The following is a 23,555-nucleotide window of genomic DNA, read 5'->3' as shown; positions in this document are numbered from 1 at the left end:
GCACTCCTTAATTATTCTATCTTTAAGAACTAAAACTAACAAAAACTAAAAACTAAAAACTAATGACTAAAAAACTATTGCAACTTTGGGCTTTTGTCTCCTTGTTGTGATTTCTTCCTGTCGTTCCTTCCCGTCTTGTACTGCCCTTCTCTTCTCTATTATTGCTTTTAGTTCTGTTAGACCTTCTCCAGTTTCATTTAGTGTTTTTTCTATGTCCTTTTGTCCTCCCGTTACTTCGCATTCTTCTATTACATGTCTCAGGTCTTCTTTCCTTTTACATAGTCTGCATCTATTTTCTCCCTCTTCTTTCCAGTATTCCCTTGTTTTGGTCTCGTTTTCACATCTGAATCTTGCTAATATTCTTCTGTACTTCCAGTTCATCCTCCCTTCTACGTACTTTGGTAATTCTTCTTTGGCGATTAAAGTAATATTATATAACTAATATAATAATATTTTATCTGTATAACTTGTCCCATAGTCTGTGTTTATTCTAAGAAGCCGCTAATGATATTGAGTCACAAGGTAATAAAATTCTTATTACCATGAGTCGGTAAAATTTGTCTTTTGAATCATCATAACGAAAACATTTCTGATAAAAGGTGACGAAGTTAGTTTCAAAATGTACAATATTATACCTACGGAACAGGATATGAAACTTTATAAAAGGAAAGGAAAAAAATGTTAAAATTAAAGAATATTTTTTTAATGTCTTATTATTAAATAAAATTGGCGAGAAAATCGATTTTGAAAATTCATCGAATATGTTAACACTTAACTCCGATATCGATAAACTAAAATCGATAGACAGATAAAATATTGAAAACGATAAAATATTCCATAATTTATCAGGATAAAAGGAAAGATACAACGCGTACCAAGAAAAATGACTCATTTATTAAATACAGTCTTATACATTTCATGAACATAGTGAAATCGTATCGGCACCTGAATTTACTCATGCTTGATTTAAGCGACAGCAAGATTAAAAACCTCGCTTACATACCTATTCTCTTATAGACCAATATACACATATATTTTATTCGATTTCGTACTAGGTATGCTAGCAATGTGCTTTTTCGACGAAATAGTCATCTTGGTATGTAAACTAGACTCAAATCGTCACTGTCTGATCTGAGGGAGAATGGCCCGGAAATGAGAGTACTCTAAGAGTACCTCATATTTGTTTATACATGGACACCGCCAGAGAATCAGAGAACACTGAGATTGTTGCACATTTTCATTGAAACGGGAAGATAGCGTTTGATTACGGAAAGCACAAGTATACATCCGTGCAAGCAAACATCAAAGTAATTTAACTTCAAAAGAAGCAAATGTCTCTTGGCGTGTGTCGTTAATCGGAAATTAGCAACAAGTGTGAAAAGTAACGTCACTTGCGACAATTATAGTCTAAAATAAATATGTTTAACGATTTAACTTAAATATACAAAGGATAACAAACGATAAATTTTATAACACCGATCGATCCTCGACTAGCAAAGCGAAGCAAAAATAATTTAGCATCATTAAACTGAAGCATGAATAATAAATTAACAATTGAAGAGACGCGGGAAAAAACGTAATAAGTTTATCTTTTTGAATAATTTCGTTGTCCATTGGTGGTAAAAGTAACAGAGGAGGAAGTAACATATTCAATTAAAAGATATGTCTCTTAAAGACAGATAATGTTTTGGTAACATGATATTGATTATTGAATTTTGGAATTACTGATTATGTTCTTTCTGTAGTCTCTAATTATAATTACCGAAGAGAATACGAACAGAAATAACAAAGTAAAAAATTGCTATAGATCTAATCTATGTTATATAGCTATAATTATTACAGATTGAACTCTGTTAACAATTCTCTGCGAACTGGATTGCACAAACTAATAAATGTCAAAAGAATACATAAAATCGCGTATAATCTCAACTGCACTGCGTTTCTAGTCGAGGGTCAATAATTCGAACAGTTAAGTTTGTTTCTAAACGGATCATATTACCTAGCGATGTCCACACTCGTACTTACGTAACACACGCTCGCGTATAATAATACGAAAACAACAGATATGTAAGAGTGTATGTACGAGCATGTAAGGGCCTGGTAATTGTTAACAATGACTTCACGTCGTTCATCAGCGTTTAAATAGAATCTATGTTCGGTTTCATACAGCTAAAAGCTCGGTTTCTTTGTAGAACTTTGTGATTTTATTATGGATACTTACTCTTGACTCAATCGATATTTTATATTCACGTTTCATTTGAATCTCTTGTTCTAGGCTTCGACACTTGTCAATTCACTTCAACATTATTAACTTCTCGCAAGAAAAAGAGAGTAAAGGTTGGTTCGATCGTTGAGTGAGATTAATTAAAGACATGGCACCATTGTCATGGGAACAACGAACGGTCTTAGACTGGTTTTCGACCATTAATTCCCGGCATCAATGTGAAAAAAGTGTTGGTGAAACACAAAGGAGACTCGAGGCAAAAGGGTGATTGATAATTCGAGAACCTTCCGTTGTTCAGGCGATCGATAAATATTTCTTTTTTTACTTTATCACCCCTCGTTGCATTAATCATTCCAACTGACGCTAGACGGATTGCACCACTTTCCAATAAAATACGACTACCGTTTCAACGTATAAACATGTTTCCCTCGAACAGAGGAGGGTTGTTTGTCGGAGATGGTCATCGTTCCTACCTAAGAACGATCGATCACCATCTCCCGTATTATCGTGATTCCATGAAGATGGCGATGCCCATACAGGATTGAATACAGATTCCATTTAAATGAAACGTACACGAGGTCATATTCTAAACTCCACGTAGAAAATTTTTCAACATCCTGACGTCTGGCACCCGCGTATTACTAACACTCCTTAATCCTATTTTGGCTGACGTTGTTAGCTTTCCTTGGAGTAAAATCTTGATAAATTACTTGACGATAGCACATCTTGTACATAGCTATACATATGTGCATGTGTATGTGCGTATACACCTCGCAGTTTCAAGATACGTTACAACTCGCTCTTCTGTTTGCCGTGTGTCTTGTCGTAATAGACATTCAGTATCGGATGTTGAAATTTGCTCGCTATATATCATGAACTACGACCGCAATTCGACTCGCGGACGTATTTCGCCCAGGTACGGGCGGGAGTTAGGTCACCCTTTCTAGGACGTCGCGGCTCGCTGCTGGTGCGCGCCTGTTCCATGATTTTGCGATAAGTCTCGTCGTCATAGGTACAAGATAAACTCTTTCTCAGTTTCACTCCACCAGTTTCGAAATTCGCCGGCTGACTGCCCACTAGCACGTGCAGATCGTTCTTCACCTGTATCGCCCAGTCCCACATCTCCGTGATGAAGCAATTGCACACGAATGGATTGCTCAGCAAATTGACCGACAACAGACGTGGATTCGACCTGAATACTCGTGGATAGATAGAGTTCAAACTGTTGTTGCTGAGATCTAGGTGTTCCAGCATTTCTAGCTTCTTCAGAGAGGCCAGATTCTCCGTGCCAGAAATACTGTTATTGGATAAGTTTAATTGGGTCAGACTCCTAGTTGTAGAAAAGAGGTTTTCATTCAAATGTTCCAAGCTGCAGTTACTTAAATCTAGCATTTCGAGATTGGATAATTGTGTTGGAAGCAGGGGACCATCCTGGGGTACTTCCAGAGCGTTTCCACTGAGCTTGAGTTCGATAATGTCGGTACTGACTCGGTCGCCGAACACCTTGGGGTCGATGGGAGTCTTCAGGTCACAGTTGTTCAGTTCTAAACTCTCCAATCTCGTCAAGTTCGCGAACAATCCCTCTTCCAGGGTATGCAACTTGTTTCCGGATAATATTAATTTCTTTAGCGAAGTCATATGAGCGAATGTGTTATTTCCAAGATGACCAAGATTACAAAAAGACATATCTAAATATTCTAATGATTCCAGTGGATTTAATAAACTACCAAACGCATCTGACAAAGGATTATGCGAGATATCTAGCTCCTCCAGGTGTTCGAATACGTGGAACGTATTAGGCAGACGTTGCAGGCTACAATTACTTAACGAAAGCTTGTGAAGCTTTGGCAAATGACGCAACACAGCTGTCAATTCATTAGCGAACATTGGATTGTTGCTCAAGTTTAATACACGTAGTTTGCTAGCGTTTTTAAAAGCTTCTTCCGATAGACGATCTTGTAAATTGCAATTCGATAAATCTAACGATTGAAGACTGTGGAGATTATGGCCCAGCGTGTTTCCAACATCCAAATGGCACAATTCGTTATTAGCAAGCACCAACTGCCTGAGGTACAAATTCTTTGCAAAAGCATCGCCTGGCAAATTGGTGATATTAGTCTTTTTGATGTTTAAGTATTCAAGACGAATCAGAGGTGCTAATACGTTTGTCCAGCTCAATGTATGTAGATCATTTTCCGCCATTTCGAGTTCTCGAAGGTTTTCCAAATGTGCAAACACATCTGGAGAGATGTGGGTTAAGTTGCAAGCGTTTAACTTCAGATATTCCAGATTAGTGAGGTGATCAAATGGGCCGGGCTTGATCTGTCCGAGTGAATTATGGGATAAGTCGAGTTTATTTAGGTTCGTAGTATTGTAAAAGAATTCCGTATTCAAGTGATGGATGCCACACGAGTTCAGATCGAGGTAGAGCAGAGTGCGACAATTTAAGAAGGGACCTTCCACCTCGCCCAAAGGATTGTTCTGAAGCTCCAGCGAAATTAGACCAGGACTGTCCCTGTAAAAATATTGAGTTTTTATTTATAATGTAATTAGAAGGACTATGACATGAGCTTAGTTCTTGTAAGTACATAAAATAGCTATTTTTGTTAATTCTGCAAGGAAACTTTAAGGAACTGTAAGGAAAGGACTTGTAACTGAAAAAGCCAGAGCGTTCAAACGAAGCAGATTTTGAACGGCAAATTCGAATTAGTTTAGGAATAAAGTTTCATTACAGCGCTGAACATGAAAGAAAAAGCTATTTCGGAACCTTTAAACAAAGATGTAATGAAGCTAATGGAATAATAATTAATTGAAACATTAGATCGATATCTGTTTATTGAGTGAAAATGGCTTTTCTACTATATTACCGATCGCTTAATTAAACACATATGATGTCTATACTAGATTTTGTGATACTACTTGTTTCTAGCGCAGCATTGTTAAAATAGCATGCGCCGATTAGAATTGAATTATTTGAAAGATACTCAAGATAATATTATGAGATCAGATTTATTACAGTATGTAATATGTTCTATATTGTTTTGAAAATATTCGTATAACACAGAAGACTATATTTTTCTAAAGACTAAAAATTTCTAAAAAAGGTCAGGCATAATATTTTGAATTTAAGAAATTCAATTCAGGCACATATTTATTATAGTGCTGCAATAAATATACGATAACATAAAAACGAGGAAAATCTATTTCTCTGTATTATAATAGGTAGATTAATTGATTACTAAATTAATTGAAAGTGCATATTTGATGACGTAGTTTACCAATTTTCCAACTTTCATTTCTCAAATATATTCTATGATTTACTGATCAGTAATACTTCAATATTTCCTTAGAAATACGTATAAAAATCAATGTGAATGCAGAGCAACAAGACAATTCACATGTTTTCGTTATATATGTATAGTAATATCAAATATTACGAGAATAAATTATTCCTAGGCAATATTAAAAAATATAAGTAAGAATAATATAACTGTCTGGAAATTATTGAAATTTAATAATTTAATTGTATCATAAGGTCCTGTCATTTATACCTAAAATTGAACAAAATTAATTATCAATTAACCAACATTTTCTGTTTCAAAATTTCCTGATTTTTAAGTTTAAATATTTTACACAAATTTTCTTAAATTGATTTAATCGAATAACTGCCAATTCGAAAAATTAAAAGTTCCTGCATTTTATATATAAATCACTACCTACTCATTATGAATAAAAAGTTACAAATATTTTGTTATTACAGATTATTTACGTACGTACGCGCGTGTAGCAGACGTTATACGCAGAAAACGAACCAAATAAAAAATCCAAAAGTGCTCTTACCTAAATGCCTCGGGATCGACATGAGAGATCGCGTTTGATGAAAAGTCCGCCTCCAGTAGATAATTTAATCCAGCAAAAGATTCATACTTGAGCTCAGTCAATCGATTATGTGCCATCTGAAGACGCCTTAGCTTGATCGAATGTGGAAATGGACCGACCTGTACGATATTATTACCGTTCATATCTAGAACGTAAATGTTCGGGCTGAGCTCGTCAATCGGTATGCTAGTTAAATTGCTTTCGGAGCAGTCGGTCACCCAGTTGATGCGAAAATAATGACAATGACAGTCTACAGGACACTCTTGTTCCACCAGATCGCCATTATAGGCAAATGCCGATGTACCAAGAATGGCTACTAATAAAAGTAGTCTCAACATCTTGGTAAACACGGGATATCTGTAAATAAAAATAATTATAAGTAGATTTAAATGCAGATTTTTATGAATTTATGAGAAATTTAAAGATGTAAAAATGCACAGTATGCAAATAACATATAAAAATATGTAAAATATTCAAAGTATAATGCTCGCTATGATATTTAGTAGCTGGAACAAACCTCCGTCTGGAACAAACCTACTCTTTTACCCGTATTTATAAAAATATGAATTTGCATAAGTATCCGCAAAGGTCATTTGTATAAGTATTTTCGTAAGTTTCGTAATTATAAGAATCTCAAGAGCTCAATTTATTTTGTACATGCAAAAGGAAGAAAATGTGTTCTTTAAAAGTTAATGTAATTATTAATTCAAACATAGCTGATATTTATTCGCAGAGAAATTGTCGTATAATACCAAGAAAAGAATTTTGAATTCAGATTTGGATTCTAATCTGATCGGTTGGTTCTTTTATTCCTTATATTTAATATACAAAGTAAGTTTGTAAGCTTATTTCCGCAGGCATTCTCGCGAAATTTCACCACGAGCAGGAACATCCTTCTCGACATTCTAAAAGAAACTTCCCCCTGTCTGCAAATACGGGATTTCGTCGTCTTCAAACAAAACGCTCGGCGTTTAAATTTGAATAAAGTTCGATAACTTACAGTTCGGTAACCTACTTCAATAGTTACTCTATATCTGTATAACCGTATCTCCAGCATGCGCGTATCTGTGATGCAACACGAGCATAGTCATATAATACTGAAATCTTAGTAAAATTACCAATTTCCTTATTTGATTAAGTATTCAGCTGTAAACATATTATATGATACCGGTATGTATTTAATGAATAAAGAAATCAACGAATAATGGTTTTTGTTATCTTGTCACGTACCTATTATATACATGTATATACAAATTACAAATGAATGCATTGTTGGAGAAAGGGAGAGAAATCATCGCCACCGAGAGACGATGAGATTTACTTTAGCCAACTATGACGACGACGATGTTCATTGTAGTGTATTGCCAACAAGATAACTGGCGAGTACTAATGGTTTAAAGCAAGTGGAGCAATTGTCAGTTAGGAACGGACTTTGCAATTGGCGGTCGGTAATTCCGAGCAACAATGCACGGCGCTACAGGTCGTTGAGCCAGAATCGTTAATCGTTCCCGTAAAGCGCTCTTCACTGGTCTTTTCTGATGTTTTCAGATACCTGTTCCCTCCTTTTTTAACAATACAAAAGTATGCCATTGAAAAAGTCCTTGTTCGCTGGACAATTATTATCGTTTAAATTCGTTGGTAATTGTAGTTATCCGTTACGAGACTGGAGTTTAATTGCCGTGCCATTCTTCTATCGGTAACGATTATCGTCGAAAGAAAAAGTAAGATTTTCGAGGATAAAACATTTTTTATACGTAAATGTAAAATATAAGCCGTTGATTCGATGGGAATACAGTGAAAATATTATTATGGAATACATCCCATTTACAGTACCATCAAACGTACGTTTCTATTCATTACTGTCGGTTCGCTGGTCAAACATACACGCTTGACAGAGGTAATTTTGTATGTATTAAATTCCGAGCACAATCATCTTGATTATGGCGATGAATAACATTTGAGTAAGTTTTCATGTTGGCTACGGAGAAGCGGCTACATACGTACAAAGAAAGGTGGCGACGCTTCTGGCCAGTAGTCAACTTCACAAACGAAGCCCAGAGGAAGGCTTTCCGCCAGAATGCTACGCGTTGCACGCTCTACTGCCCCTTCAGCTTTCTACGTATAGTTTGCCTTCGGCCTAGACCATTACTATCCCCCAAAGAGCCAAAGGGAGTCGATGGTGTACGAGGAAGTGTATTTTCCCGTTTCGATTCCTCCTTGTGTTTCTCGCTATTGCCTCGCCTTTGGCGCCATAGATCTTTCGTTTTTAAATTTCATCCGAGCTAGGAGTCCATGTCTCACTGACGCGACGATAGAGACTATGCGTGAGGGGATCGAGTCATTTGCATTGAGTCTTCCGGCAAGAGCTTCAATTCAATTCATACTTTTTGCAAATATCATCTCCTTTATATATCTATTCTATCTTTCGCACTCGAGATTGTCAAATATTGGAGTGGAAGGGAATACTTCCAGCCGAATTCAAAGGAAATCCGAGTGCTTTCTTTGGCTAGAGTGATTCGGTTTTTCTCTTTCTTCAACAGTATATCAACCGGTTTCAGCAGTCGGTTTTTTCCGCTGAAACTTTCTTATCTATCTAAATCGGTAACGTATCGACGATATGTCTCATGACTATGATATTCAAACTGAAATTGCTACGAACCTTGTGCTTGCATTCTCTTAACTGTTTTGACGAGACAGACGATTATGCAACCTGTGATATGCTTTATTTCCTGCAGCTTGCAATTTGAATTGTTCTTTCGCCGTGTTTTATCTATTTGATCTCGTAGAATAATGTTTAATAATTGTCAAATAATAATGTTTGAGACATTTAATGATATAAAAAGTTGTAGTTTTTCAATTTTATACATTATAAAATATTAACTTCGTGGTACTGATGTATATTTATACATCAAAATTATATTAATATATTTATATACCAAAACATGCATCTTTTTGGAAATTTTATATATGTATAAAAGTAGCACGCTACTTGTTTTTTTAATATAAATTTTATTATTTTTACTTGTACTATTTTTATGAAAATTACAATACAAATTATTTTTACGTTCTTACTGAAATAATAGAGGCAATAGCAGTATTTAAACTAAAAAAACAAGTAGTGCTGCTTTTGATAAGAGAGTAAACTTCCGGTCATTATCAACTGAAACTAACGCACGTAGGCTACATACTTCACTATAGCAAATAAAAAGCAAACACTTTACGTTACTATCATTCTAAACGAGATATAAGTCGAGACTCTTTTTAAAATTATAACTTTATGAACATGAATTAAACGAAAAAAGAGTGCATTATCAGTACATCTTAACTTCGATGCCATCGTTGTTGAACCGAATCAAATAATTAATTAATCGTTCCTTACAATTGCACGAAAGCAAGAATATTTACATCGATTATCATTTTCATGAAAAAAAGCCAGTATCAAATGAATATTCATCGTGAAAACCTGGTACAATCCGGGTCATGATGCGAGATTCTAACGATTTACTAGAGAACGTTTCGTCGCGCACAAGTCAAACGGATTCGAAAATACTGATGACATCGTATCTAGAATTCGACATACAAACTGAAAACGCACTTTACATACCGGAAAAGTAGCGTATCCTTCCTTCCCATGGAAGAGTGAGGTTAAATCGCGAACGTCGTCAGGATTTGAACGTGCCACTGGACAAAGATAGATTGAACTGTGAGTTTGCAGGGATCCGGTTAAATTAAACCATGTCTGCCTGACCGAGGTCAGGGTAAAACGTACTGACGCGCACTCTCGTTCTTTCTGCGTCGTATAAGTTTCGCGACGCGCGTCTTTTCAGGGTGTTATGTTTCTCTCTCCCCTCTTTTCTCCTTCACATATGATCACATACACACATAGGCACTGTATTTCATCCTCTCTTGTTGAATACTAATTGAATTATTTAGCCGGTAAATAACAAACAAAAATCTTACGCTTTTGGGTTGTAAGGTATTCTAACCTCCTTAGTCATGAGAAGGCAAAGTTTACCTGTTAAGGAAAATTTGATATCTCGTACACTCTTGAACATATAATTCGTTCACTAGCTTTATGATTCGACGTTATTTTATGTGATTATGTCCTCGAATCACGGTTAATAATCTCTTGTTAAATGAGAGGGATTCACAACATGAATCTCGAAATTGTATACACATGAAACGCATGCGCATTTCAGTTAACCCTTTTCGAAAACGTGTTTCATTCAATTTGTCAATTATCTTGAGGTTAGCATATAAGACGTGTACTTTCTCGTTTACGTAATATATTTATCACAAACATTAGTGAATTTCTTTCTGGACGTTTCATCATTAGGCAATTTTTAATATCTTCATGACATGACGCTATGATGATATTCTGTTGTGCAATCACATTTGACACGTGTTTATTGATTATTCATTATCTACATGAATTACAGTGTACATAAATTTTTTGTATACTGTAAAATAATTAACAATGTCTCATGTTCTGATTAGATGTGTTCAATGTATCATAAATACGATAATAAATGTGGAATAATAATTGAATCAATTGGTATTTATTTCACATTTGGTATATATTTGTCACATGGAGATAAATACCTACATGTTTTCTAGTAAAGGTAAAAATATATTTTTATTAAACTCATACCTTGTGTATAATTTCTGCTTCTCTATTGATATCTGTTATTTTACACTACTTATTTGTACAATAACAATTTTAATACTGAATGCTGGAGGGATAATGGTTAACACTGAAGTAGACACCGGTGACACACACGCGCATGCGTTCTCTATCACTCTCGATTGTCCTTAGTAATACATATTTAAATTGAAGATTAATGTCTTGGATTTCATAACTATGCTAGATAAATAGCCTACATGATATTTTTAATCCACGAGCCTTGTTTGCGCATGTAAGATTCACTTACCAAATATTTTTTTTAACGAGATGAACATATACGCAACTTCCGAACAACAATGAGTATCACGTTTCTTTTTCGCATGTTTATACGAATTGTACATACAAGACATACATCCATATAGATATACACATTTTCAAGGTGTACAGTGTACAACTTAGGTTAGGGTCAAACCGAGAGATGGGGCAACCAATTGTCTTATTCGAATACCGACTAAAAAATATTTGAAAATTTTCTGTGATAATGATATGTATGTATTATACAAAATCATACTGTTTTTATTTCTATATCGAATAATATTAACCGAAATTGTTTTCTTTAATAGAAGAAGTTATTTTATCAATACAGTTACATATAAATTTCCTTTGTCAATAATATAATACATATATGATGCTAATTGCATTAGTGTAATATTTTTGCATCAATTGTCGTAACACAACAAAGGTGCGCATATATTGAATGTCTGTAGAGGACAATGGGAAATCGATATGGCTTGGATGTGGTACGTGTCACTCGTACGTCTGAAAGCGTTTGTTCACGTAGTCAATGCGTGATTGAGTGATGAGTGCAGCACGTCGAATTCTGAAGAATTGCATTCGGTAGAATTGGAAGCGGAGGTCAGGCATTACGCCAGCATTGCGAAATGTCGGGAATAGGGATCTCATGATCTTGACTAGGAACAACGACCTGCCAGTCCCACTCGTATTTCTACAGCAAATGAGAGAGAGAACATTGATTAACTTTGCAATTGACATTAGGTTTCTCGATAACGTGGCTTTGAATTATTGCCTAAGATTAATTTCGCCCTTACAACAAGCACGTCATGGTGTTGACTTCATTTTTCCAAGTCCCAAACGAAAGGATTATGAAAACATCGAACATATATTTAATGGCACGTAACATGTTTCTTTCTTTCGTAATTAATAACTGGAAATGTTACGTACAGCGTTCGAAGTCTAAACTTTTTTACTAGAACTAATAAGTGCTTCGTATGCATTTTATATTTTACAATCGTTTGTGCTAGTATTTTATATAATTAGTTTTATTTTTATATATGTTTATTTATAGTAATAAATTTTATTGGGAAATTATTAAAAGTTTCAGTAAATATAACATATTGTTACAATGTTTAAAAATGTCGTATTTAAAATCTTTTATGGCTGTTTTATTTAGCTTTTATTTTATTTTATTCAATTTATTTTATTCAATTTATTTTATAAAAAAAAGAGAATGCAAGAAATATAGCTTACTTAAGAGAAATTTAAATATAACTTCGAACGCAGTATTGACGTATTCATGTACTCACACTAATGAATTAAAAATGTTTAAGCAGTAACATATATATTTGGTCAATAATTTTATCTCATACTATTTGACTCTTCATAGTATATAGCCTGTCGTACGCGCTTAAAAACAGATCTTTGCGTATATTTCACTTGATATTATCATGTTTATTCATAATACACTAATATAATTATCAAAGCTTTAAGGTCATTACATTGACTTCTACTTTCATTTATATGTACTCAATAATTAAAAATTAGCATAAATATCTTTGCGGAGACCAACATTTATTTTATACCTTTGACGTTTCCTTTCTTTATTTTGTCATTTTTAATATTATGTACGTAACAATTTGACAATATAACACATTTCCGAATTGTGCATCGTATTCTGTTATTAAACCTCTTATATAATTGAAAAATCTACTGTAATTAATATTATTTTTAATATTTTTGATTCATTATTGATGAATTTGAGATTTGCTGATCTCAAATACATATAAGTTAATTGCAACTCAAAGACAAAATACGTATATAATGCCTAATATGTACATATGTAATCATGAAAAAGAGACAAACGGTAACTTTATCGACGCAATGAAAATACATATTCATTTGATATGTCTGATCACCAGGTGGCGCTGACTATCTCGATCAGATGTATTCAAATCATTTTTTCATCGGCAGAAAAGAATAACTTCTTTTTAATTATTTTAATCACAGAGGAAAAGTGGACATTTACCAGTTTAGCATTAGATATAAGCGTTACGGTAGAAGAATAAACTATCATTTATCTCTTTTTTTCAAAACACATGTATTCTTTGCTATCATAGAGGATAATTAGCAAAAGTATGATTTCATATCATACGATCTGCAGCGAAACAAAAGTAAATGAGTAGGAGGTAACCTTTCGACGTGTACACGCCTCGGTGATCTCGGTGAATTAAAACGATAGCCGGTATCGCATGAATGTATCAAATTTAATTAAACCGAGTCACGTTAACGTTTTACTACTGCAAGAACCAGAATGGCGATTATTCTTCTGCTTATAGATTTATGCCAGAATTATAATCGTGAATTCCGTATATTTTTTGGCGCTTATATTCCCCTGAAATTATGTGAGAATGACTTTGGCAAACGGCCAACGTTCCGCGGACTGTGCGGAGACAACATGTACGGAGCAACGAACTTTAGGAAGCATCACTTCGGACAAGATTCTTTCTAGTCGTCCAGATTTTTAATCGTACAACTTATTGGCAGAATACGATGCTTCCTGTTTCCTCTTCCAATTTTAATTATCGTAGGTTATGTTAAGCAAATAGTGTAGATAATTTTCTTGCCTTCTTGCTTATTGCAGTAACAATAATTAATAATCAATTTCTTAAGAATTATGCAGACATCACTAGATTACAAAGAAACAATCATGAAAATTGTTTTTGAGATTATCATGGTTTTCGATAAGAAACCAAAGATTTCGCTTAACCACCGGTTATTAGAGGCATTGTTCTTCCAACGGAAGCGAGAAACTGCCTCGGGTCATAATATTCCCGGTGTACACGTTACGAATGTGTGAAGAGATAAAGTATTCTCAGTAGTGTGCTCGGAAACATTCTTAACATGGCACGCGAGCAGCCGTAGCCATGAGTATTCAGTTAATTCCACGCAAGTGGTTGCTTTTGTGCCATCAGCGGTGTAACGGCATTGTTGCGATAAAATGAAATTACTCGTATGCGAGTATCATCAAGCGACGTTGAAACTCTTCAATGGAATGATCGTAAGGCGGCTGTGGCTGTAATTCAAGCCGCGACGTGCATCGTTCTTCGGGCAGGACCGATTGCATCGATTTCCCGCGACGCAGCGGTCGATTTTGAATTGTAATTACCGCATTCATCTCGCGTAGCACGTAGCACGCTTAAGCACGCTGCAACGGCAACATACATGCCGCATCCCGGTGCATCTACATAGATGTAATCCGTGGACTGGTAACTTTGTTGGAAGTAATTTTCGCCGAGTAAGAATAATTTCGCGTTCACACGTCGCTTGGAGCTTTCGTCAGTCGAAGTTAGGGCGCTGCCTAGGCTGGAGGTTAGGGTTGGCTGGAGTCGAGAGAGGAGCCATGGAGGTTTGGGGTTAACGGTATGGTGGTACTGGCGACGACGGTGGTGGTGGTGGTGATGGTGGTGGTGTGGTATGGTAGTGGTGGTGGAAATGGTGGTGGTGAGAGAGCAACTGCGCAGATCCCAAAGTCTTTCAGCCGCGAGTACGTAGGCAAACTCCGATTCAGTAAGGACTGACTGTTCCCGTTTGCAGTGCAGCTCGAAATCTCAGGGAGAAACCGCGGTCTTTCGTCCTCTCTTTTTCCTTCTCTTTCTCTTTCTGTCTCTGTCTTCCTATCTTCCTATCCACTCTGTCTTTGTTTTCCGTCTGTACCATCCTACTCTAGCCATCCACTCTCTTCTCTCGCGTCTTTTGTTGTTAGTTCCTCTCACCGCGGCAAAGTACGTGCTTAACTTTTTCCGTTTGACCGACTGTCTGTCTGTCTTTGACACGAAGTTCGTGGCACGAACTACTGTTTCGATTCTTTTTCGAAGCCATTCTGGTACACGCTAGATTGCTGTTCGCGGACCGATGTACTACACGAGCGAGCGGGGCTCGTGTCTCGCGCAAATTCCGACTGTTCCCCATGGTTAGTCACGTGGCTGGCCAGTGATTCGAGGAAATCTGGTTGGCTTCGTTTCGGGATACCGTACGAACGGTGCGTTCCGGATGAAAGGTGCGTGTGCCAGTTGATCAACGCTCGTTCGACCGTTCGACTCGGCTCTTACAGCTCGGAATCGAAGTCCCGAGGACGTGTGTGCAAAATCGACGGTGGACCGCAGGTCGATGTGCACAACTCTGGAGAGACGTACTGAAACTCCACGTCTGTCGGTGTAAGTATACCTAACCACCCTTTTCTTTCACGCTGACAATGAGTCACGGACGTATCCGCCTCTGGCGGCGAGTCAGCTGTACGCCAAATGAAACGATTGTTTTTCTTTTCTCACGTAATCATATAAAATAAATTTGTACGTGTTCTGTTTAGTTAAATGTAATTGTAATTCTATTTCGTTGGCTTCTTTTGTTACTAAGAGTGTATTTATATGGTTCCAAAAGACCTCAAAGCAATCGTTTGCCAAAGAATAGTTCAAAGCTAAAGACTAATTTATAGAAAATCGAACTACGATATTTTTGTACATGTTGGAAACGATTGTTGAGTTGAATGTAATTATAAGTAACTATTTATTCCTCTCGTTGCAAAGGGCGTATTTATACGGCCTCAAAGGTAATCATCAATAACTATTTACTAAAGAACAGTTAGTATTTATTTGTCTCAAAGGAAAATCATTTGCCAAAAGCGTAGATATACATTTTCTTTAGTATAGAATCATCTTTATTTACATTTACATCTATTATACTATAATTAATTATACGAATATATTTTTATTATATTAACCAAAATAATTTCAACTTGCATCAAATAGTACCGTAGTAAAAGAGTTAACAACGTATTATCACATTATAAATTATTCATTCTTTCTATTGAAGATTTGAATTAATTGTTATAAGAGATTAATTATACTTTATCTCGTTTACCGAGCGTATTTTAATGTATCGGCTACATACGTAGCTCTATCCGTTCGTAACGACCTTTCAGAGCCATTAACTTATTAAAAGATTAATAATCATGTAATATACATTATATGATGGCAGAATGATTTATAAAATTAATTTTCATATGATAGTGTCCACAAATAGGACGTTTCATCCCCTACATGATAACCAACGGCAAAATTCGATTCAGCAACACCTGCCGGTGCAGGACGTCGATATTTTATTCGAGCAACAAACCCTCGCTGCATCGACGACGCGATTAAGATCTCCTTAACCGGCGGCAATTTTCGATGAACGATCAAACAGGCGCGGGAACGAATATTATTACCAGGCAAAGGTTAATATGATTTCGCAAAAATCCGTGGTCACAAAAGCCGGCACGGTTCAATGGTTTATCGTTAAACGTGAATATAACTGCAGGCAACGGGTGAATCGAGCCAGCCAGTCACCGATTCCGTGGACTGTTAAATATATTACATCGCTTCTATCGCGAGAAAACATATAAGCTCGAACTTCATAATTATTATAATTTCCTAATCCGTTTTGCGCATAGATCGAACTGATATTGTTAGCGAAATTCTGTAAGTTACAAGTTCTAATAAATACCATTACATAACGGTAACTACAAATAAAGTTCTGCAATAGTTAATTTTATCAAGATAATTGATCAGTGATAATTGATAACGAAAGCGAATGAAAAATTATAAAAATTATTTATGCAGCATATGTCTATAATCTAAAACCTGACACTTGTCGACTCACTAAATTTACTAGTCAGTAAATTATTGTGCAAGAGAGCTCCGATATCGAGAGAGTGGAAGAGGGAATGGTCGACCGTACAGGGGGATGGAGATATACTTCTAATCCTGATAACTCTCTTTCACAGGGGTGGAACCCGTTAATGAAATGCACCCTTACCCCGTTCTCTGGATATTACTATTTTTCCATGGAAAAGCCGACCGAAAATATTCTTGGCGATTATTAACATCGGCTTATATCGCGCTGCCAGGTATTAAATACGCGACGGAATGCGCGTTTTCGACCTTCCCTTTCTTCCGTCCTTCGCGTTGTCTCTTCCCCTTTTTCATTAATCCCTCCATAGAATTAAATTGTTGCCCGTGTTACATGGTGGTTAACGGGAAAATCGGTGAAATTAAAGGACTTCGGCGCTGTGACTCCCTGAGACGATACTCCTCCAAGTAGTCTCAGCGAAGTTCATAAATCATGCGTGCGTCCACTTGTTCTTCATCGACAAATACTTGCACCCGTGCCACTTCTGGTTCGAATGTCTGATTAATAATGTCCGATGTGTACTCTATGCGAAGCAAATTGCCTTGGTCTCGCAGAATTGCGTTTAATATCGCGACGGGAAGGTTCTCCCCTTCCGGCCACCGATCTTCATCGTCGAACATGCTCGTCCTATTGTTTGCCTTTCTTGCTCACCGTCTATTTGGACCTCGTTCTTTACTTGAAAACAACGAGACGTAATGTTTAATTAAATAATAGTTTAGAAATGATTTCGTGTTTAATTGAACGTGCTGGTTTAGTACTATTGTTAAATTAAATATCGAATACTATGTTGCCAATAACGGTACAGTATTGGAATAATAGTACGTCCAATTAAACCTCATTTGATGATAGTAATACTAAATGAAAGTATATTCTAAGTACGTTAATATGTAAAAATATTATAGTGGAAATGCCAGATAAAAATAAAACATTTTGTTATAGTATCTTTAAAGGTTTCTATCTTTCCTATATTTTTCTAAGATTTTTACGGGAAATGAAACGATTTGTGGATACGTAAATATTTGATTTTTAATACACGGTCGCTACCGTATGACTAGACACATTTTTTTCTACGCGAAAAAAAATAAATCCACAAGGTAGAATAAAATTTTGTCAGGTTCGATGATATCGCGAATTAATTTCTCTGTATATTTGTATTATTTTTTATATTTCCTACGTTTGATAATTGGCAAGGTATCAAGTGATTCACTTTTGCAATTCGTTTTATTAGTTCAACAGTGTAATCGTTTTAAGGAGATTTTGTTGGGATTTCTGGGTTTGATATCGTTCGATTTTTATTCATGGAATCGCATTAAATTCATCGTCCATTGCAATAACGACCGTCGAACAATTAAAAGGAAAAATATGAATTTGATACTTGAAAAAATAAAAAAACAGAAATGAAATACATAAAAATGCATTTATTGAGAACAGCTCTCGCGAAGCACTTCAACTTTCCTTTAAAATCGTTTTTTATATCATCGATAATTTTACATTCTACATCTTTATATCTAACGCTCGATTAATTTTCTTTATACTGCAAACATAAGGATAAAACTGATGCATTTATTTAAGAACACCCCCAACAAATTGTAAGAGATATTTTGAATTTTATCTCTTAATTTATTATCGTAGAAGAATAAGCTATGGTGAATAATCGCTTTTTTAAATTGAGAAACAACTTTGCTATCCACAATGTAAAACCAATGTAAAAACTCCACAAAGCTTAATCACCTTAAAAGTAATGAAAAATATACGAAAGTTATGGATCGTACTGATCAAACGAGATTTACAAAAAATGCACTAAATGTAAAAATATTCGAAAAAAAATATTACTAAATGTAAATGTAAAAAATATTCGATCGTAAACTTATGAAATCAAATAATTCTTCCAATCTGCAAATCTACCGGGAATCCATTCTGTCCAATTAAAAACAGTAAGCTCTCGTTGCAAACAAAGCCAGCAGATTTCACACAATTAAAGCGGAGGTTTGAATGCAGCGTCCGATACGATTGCTTTCGAATCGATCTCCGAGAATTGGAAGAGTCCAGAACGAGCTCTCTAGTCTTGCAGTAAGACTAAAGAAACGGATTCAAGGTATGATTATCTGGAATCTCGCGCTTGTTTCGTCGTTGATGTTTTTATCGTTAGAGGTAAAATACGATGAAAATACGGGAAAGGAGGAATGAGATAAAAATTGCGAAACAGGCAGGGTAAGAGCCCCCCGAGAAATTTTAATAACCGCCAGGGATATCGGCGCTGGCTACTTTTTCGAACCCGGAATGGTCGATCGACTTCCAACTCACTCGTGGTAAATCACACAACTCTAACACCTGGCCTCTGTGTGTTCTTCGCTCATGGATGAACGCATTCGCCTCGTGCACGCTATACACTCTGATTAGTTTCCTCCTGGTTGGAGAAAAGGTATTCCTGAGAGCGATCGCATTTAAAAACCGTGGCCTGTGAAAATGGGCCACAAATGCGCCGGGCAAAAAGGCCCGAAGGGGGCGAGATGAAAGTGCACCGAGACAGTTTATGTCCGTGTAGGAATTTTCGCAGCTTCCAACCGAGTTGCATCCGGCAGAGAGGGATGAAAGGAAGAAGCGTTTTCACTGTAGTTATAAACGTAGGACGGAATAGATGTATCGTGGCTTCTTCTTACGCCGTGTATTCAACGTTGTTCGTAAACAATGAGACGATTGTCAACATTCAATGACCACTCTATGATTTTCTTATGAACACTGCGTGTAGATTCATATACAGTTTTCGAAATTTATGAAAAAATATTTCATGTATCTACTATACAGTATTTACAAGAATTTTGGTGTAAACGCTTTAGGGGGCGAAAGTTCTCTTCCATTTTGTGAATCGATTAGAAATCGGCTTTGTTGAAAGGATTTTAGTTTGTCGAAAAGGTCGCAAGGTGAATGCTATTACTTGTTTTTTATTCAAGATATAAATCTTCTTTGTTTGCGCTGTTGGAAATGAAAGAGGTTTTGATGGATGTATTTAGCCGTTGTCTAGTATTACGAGAATGAAAACGAAAAAAGAGAATAGGATTTCAATGGTGTTTGATACAGGATCAGGAAGATTTGTTGGAAAGGTATCGGAAATTTGTAGTTGATTGTTCAAGATTTATTGGTAAATATAACGGTATAGGGCACCAAGGGTATTTAAAGTGTCATAGGATTTGCCATCTATGATACTCTTTTCTAGTACATTCGACGACTTTTGTAAAAAATTCCGAGTGCGAAAAATAACATTGATTGAACTTATACTGTTCTCATAAAAAACTAGTTCAAGGTACTTATATACTGAAATACGGGCAACTTTTGACAGATAACAAAGATACGTAATTTTCTAACTCGCTATAAAAAAGCAGAATAGCAATAAAAAGGACCGGTCTTCAGAGAAAATCTGATTGCATCTTTTTTGCACGTGTCCGTTCGTAAACTCAATTATTCGTTCCTTTGTCGACTTGATCGAAGAACAAGAGGGGCGTGGAAAAAAGAAATACCGGCGGCGGCGGTAAGGGACGTAAGTAGCAAGGAAGTCCACCTGGTGTCCCTTGATGCATCCTCGTTGGAAGGCATTTGCTTGTGGCTATTGACGCCGCCTCGCCTCTCGACCGGAGAGGAGATTGTATTCTCGCGAGCGGTCGAATTAAGCGGTCGTAGGGCGCGAAGCACGGTGGAAAAGCCGGAGGGCTATAAATACAAGGATAGGGGAGGGTAGGTGAAACGGAGGTGGAGAGACAGTGTCCTCGGCACAATGCGTGCCGCACCAATCCTATTTTCAGAGATACACATCTCTCCCTCCATTCGAACGGAGAGAAAAAGCGCGAGACAGAAATGAGAGCGGGGAACTTGGAAAGAGAGAGAGAGAGAGTGCGAATAGAGGACACGAAGAAATAGAGGATGGATAGGGACATAACCGCTTTATCCCCGCGTCGAATCGTTTCTTCGAGGTGGCTGCAGCTGTCTCGACGCTTCTTTAAAGTCCATCTTTCTCTGACTTCAACATCCGATCCCCGGGAACATTAGAAATGTAGAGTACGCGATCAAGGATGCCGAAATCGTCGTTTCCGTCCCCGAGACACCCGTTCAATCGCTCTTAATGCCTTTCAGTGCACGCCACGTGATTCGTTTCCGTTTTTCATGGACGTGAGTATTTTCGTTCGTGCGTACGGGCATCGAATTCTTCGGAGCGAGCTACAAATCGACGCTCGTAACGTGAATTTTGTTAAAGCATACGAATTAACGAGGAATTAATGACTAGAGGAGAAGCTTGTGATCATTTCATCAAATCATGCTTTGGTAAGCTTGCTTCTTTGTGTAATATTTTGAAGCAAATGAACATATATAGACACGTAAGAAGAGAAAAGGATTTCTTAGCACCTAAAATACCGCACGATCTCTCAGAGTCGCGGCGCTACCTGTTGTTCATGGAATGTCTTCAAATAGCTGGTAGTCTCCTATATAGAAGGAAGTCTTTATCAACAGGGACAGAACGAACGACTTCATAATTGAAATTATTTCCACGTCGGTGTTGTGGGTGAGATCTCGTTCCGTAACAGATTTCGCTGTTTTCACTTGTCTTTACGTCCATGTTACACATGTACATACACACGTACACATACATACATCTACACACACACATGTACACACAGGTAGCTCGTTCATTCACGCGTGCACACAGGCACACGTAAATACACGTGAGAAGCTCGATAAGGGAAGATTTATTGGCGAACTTGCCGTATATAGAGAACGTACACATACGTTTTAACTGTTACGGCAGTTCGCAGCCACTTTTCGCGGCTGGTGTCCTACGATTTAAGTTTCAGGAGAACGGGAGAGGCGGACGAGGATAGGTTCTCCCGTTGGTGAACTTGTACCTTGCACTTCAACTTTATGCACGACACTTTGAAGGGCGGATATCGTGTTTGCCTTTGTTACCAACTTTGTTTGCCGACTGGCTTTGTTTACAGCCCTCTAGGTGGTAGGTCACGGCTCAGGAAATCCACTTGAGAAAGATTTCTTTTGTCTACGGCAACTGCGCCATTAATTGACTCGGGGGCCCACAACAAACGAGTCTCCGCGTATTCTACCCCCGTGGAACAATGCGATTACTTACCACACGACCAACAACATTGTGGAATCGAACAAAGGAATCGGAAAGAATCTCATGGGAACATACGCCCTGATAGCCAATAAAATAGCTGCGAGCAACGTACATCTTACGGTTTTGTAAATTAATCGTTCGCTCTAATACGATCTTTTTTGGAGAGAAGGGTGCTTTCTTCTCTTGTTTTCTTGGGGCTTCAAGATGGTGCTTTGTACATTGTAGACGATTGTTCAACCAGAACGTGAATCTTTAAAGGTATGTAGCTGATAAAATTCGTCATATTGAATGTTCGTACATTAGTGATGGAGAAATGGTGGGATTGAAGTATCGTTTCAGGGCGTAGTAGAATTGGTTGATAGTTGGAGGGTCGATAACCGAAATGCTGATTATACGAGTATCAATTGTTCAAAGTAAATAAGCAAGCTATGCATATTCTATGCGTAAACTATGCATTTCAGCATATCGTAGAAAATTGGTATTATCGAAACTAGTACTTTGTGACTTTATGACACTGGGAATTTCTTCGTATTTAAATAGAATTAGGGAGTTCTGAACAAAAATTTTCAGTAAACAATTTACATAAAAAACATTGAAACGTAAAATTCAGTTAAAAATCCCATTAAAATCCAGCGACTATATACGTAAAAGCAACATACATTGTATTCGCAAAGTCATAAATTCATATTTAACGCGATAGTAAAAACCGAAGCGGTAAAAAGCCCGCCGGTATTCCGGCTTTGGGCCGCAAAAAAACTAAGACGCGCCACCGTTGTCAGATAACGGAAAATAGAAGTCGCTTGTTTCGCTCGTATTGCGAAACGTCAAACGCAACAATGGGGCATTAACGTTTAAAAGCGGGACAACAATGAAAGATAGTAATTATTTGATAATAATCGACGATATCCATCGACTATCTGTCTACGATGTGTCGTTTGCGCGACAGCATTAAAAGAGGAAGAAGCAACGTGTTTAATCTCCGGTTTCCCGTAACCGCAACAAACTAATCGAACAGCCCACAAAATACACCTGTAATTGGATCCACTGCATCCTGACTGACAGATGGAGGGTATTCCCTGTTTCGTATGAAAATAGGTAGCAAAAAAAGAAAGGGAAAAGAAGAGAAGAATGAAAGGTTCTGAAGGCGAGAGACAGGAAGTTCTCAGGAAGACAGGAAACAAAGTGCGGTGAAGATGGCAACAGAGGGAGAAAGTTTGTAGTTACACTTTTAAGACGAAGGCACACCAAGATTTTCTGCTGCTTCAGTCATGGAACTTGTCTTATTAGATGTTTAAGACTGTTCACTTGGACGGGTTTAGTAATAGTATGAATAAAAGAAGGTTTAGAGTCATGATTTTTATATTTATAACTGGTATGATATGAATTTTATTCTAATGAAAGAAATTGTAATTAGCTAACTACTTTCTAATTTAGTTGTAACTTTTCATATTTTTATCCGAAATTACTGAGTTGAATAAGGGGAGGAATATTTGTTTGGTAGTTAATTTGTTATGACTTTGATACTGTTATTCAATTTTAACGAATTAAATAAAGAAATGAAATTTATCCAACATGAATACCAAAGAGGAATTATATTTGCATCCTTAAAGTGATAATCAATTTGCTACGCTTTTTTACAGTTACAATCCCATTCTGAAATGTACATGAAACATGAAATGAAACAT

At 36.7% G+C, this 23,555-nt stretch overlaps 2 protein-coding genes and 1 long non-coding RNA gene across 8 annotated transcripts in view; 1 reads left to right on the top strand and 2 right to left on the bottom strand.

The window, feature by feature from the left end:
- Positions 1 to 872: 872 nt before the first annotated feature.
- On the bottom strand, positions 873 to 11,053 carry LOC117207229 (protein artichoke-like). Of its 6 annotated transcripts, none has more exons than XM_033447214.1 (4): positions 10,755 to 10,898; positions 9,708 to 10,118; positions 6,065 to 6,460; positions 873 to 4,739 (listed from the first exon to the last, which is right to left on the bottom strand). In XM_033447214.1, the coding sequence occupies exons 2-4, from the start codon at positions 9,734 to 9,736 to the stop codon at positions 3,095 to 3,097; spliced, it is 2,070 nt and encodes a 689-aa protein (XP_033303105.1). In that variant the 5' UTR covers positions 9,737 to 10,118; positions 10,755 to 10,898; the 3' UTR covers positions 873 to 3,094. The 6 variants fall into 6 exon arrangements, with proteins under 6 accessions (XP_033303105.1, XP_033303107.1, XP_033303106.1 ...); XM_033447216.1 differs by having other exon boundaries at positions 9,708 to 9,784; positions 10,755 to 10,888; XM_033447215.1 differs by lacking the exon at positions 10,755 to 10,898 and adding an exon at positions 10,119 to 10,532 and having other exon boundaries at positions 9,708 to 10,019.
- Positions 6,886 to 7,327, bottom strand: LOC117207236. The gene is made up of 2 exons (XR_004487482.1): positions 7,104 to 7,327; positions 6,886 to 7,029 (listed from the first exon to the last, which is right to left on the bottom strand). It is a non-coding gene; the product is annotated as an uncharacterized LOC117207236 (long non-coding RNA).
- A 3,096-nt stretch (positions 11,054 to 14,149) lies between the features above and the next one.
- The window catches only part of LOC117207225 (carboxypeptidase N subunit 2-like), a 30,154-nt gene continuing 20,748 nt past the window's right edge, over positions 14,150 to 23,555 (top strand). Inside the window, exon 1 of the mRNA XM_033447205.1 lies at positions 14,150 to 15,238. The gene's annotated coding sequence lies outside the window, so the exon portion shown is untranslated. The remainder of the gene's footprint in view (positions 15,239 to 23,555) is intronic.

This window comes from Bombus bifarius, unplaced genomic scaffold (assembly GCF_011952205.1).
Source record: "Bombus bifarius isolate JDL3187 unplaced genomic scaffold, Bbif_JDL3187 scf7180000008026, whole genome shotgun sequence".
In the NCBI taxonomy this organism is placed as follows: domain Eukaryota; kingdom Metazoa; phylum Arthropoda; class Insecta; order Hymenoptera; family Apidae; genus Bombus; species Bombus bifarius.
This window is presented reverse-complemented; position numbering and strand designations above follow the sequence as displayed.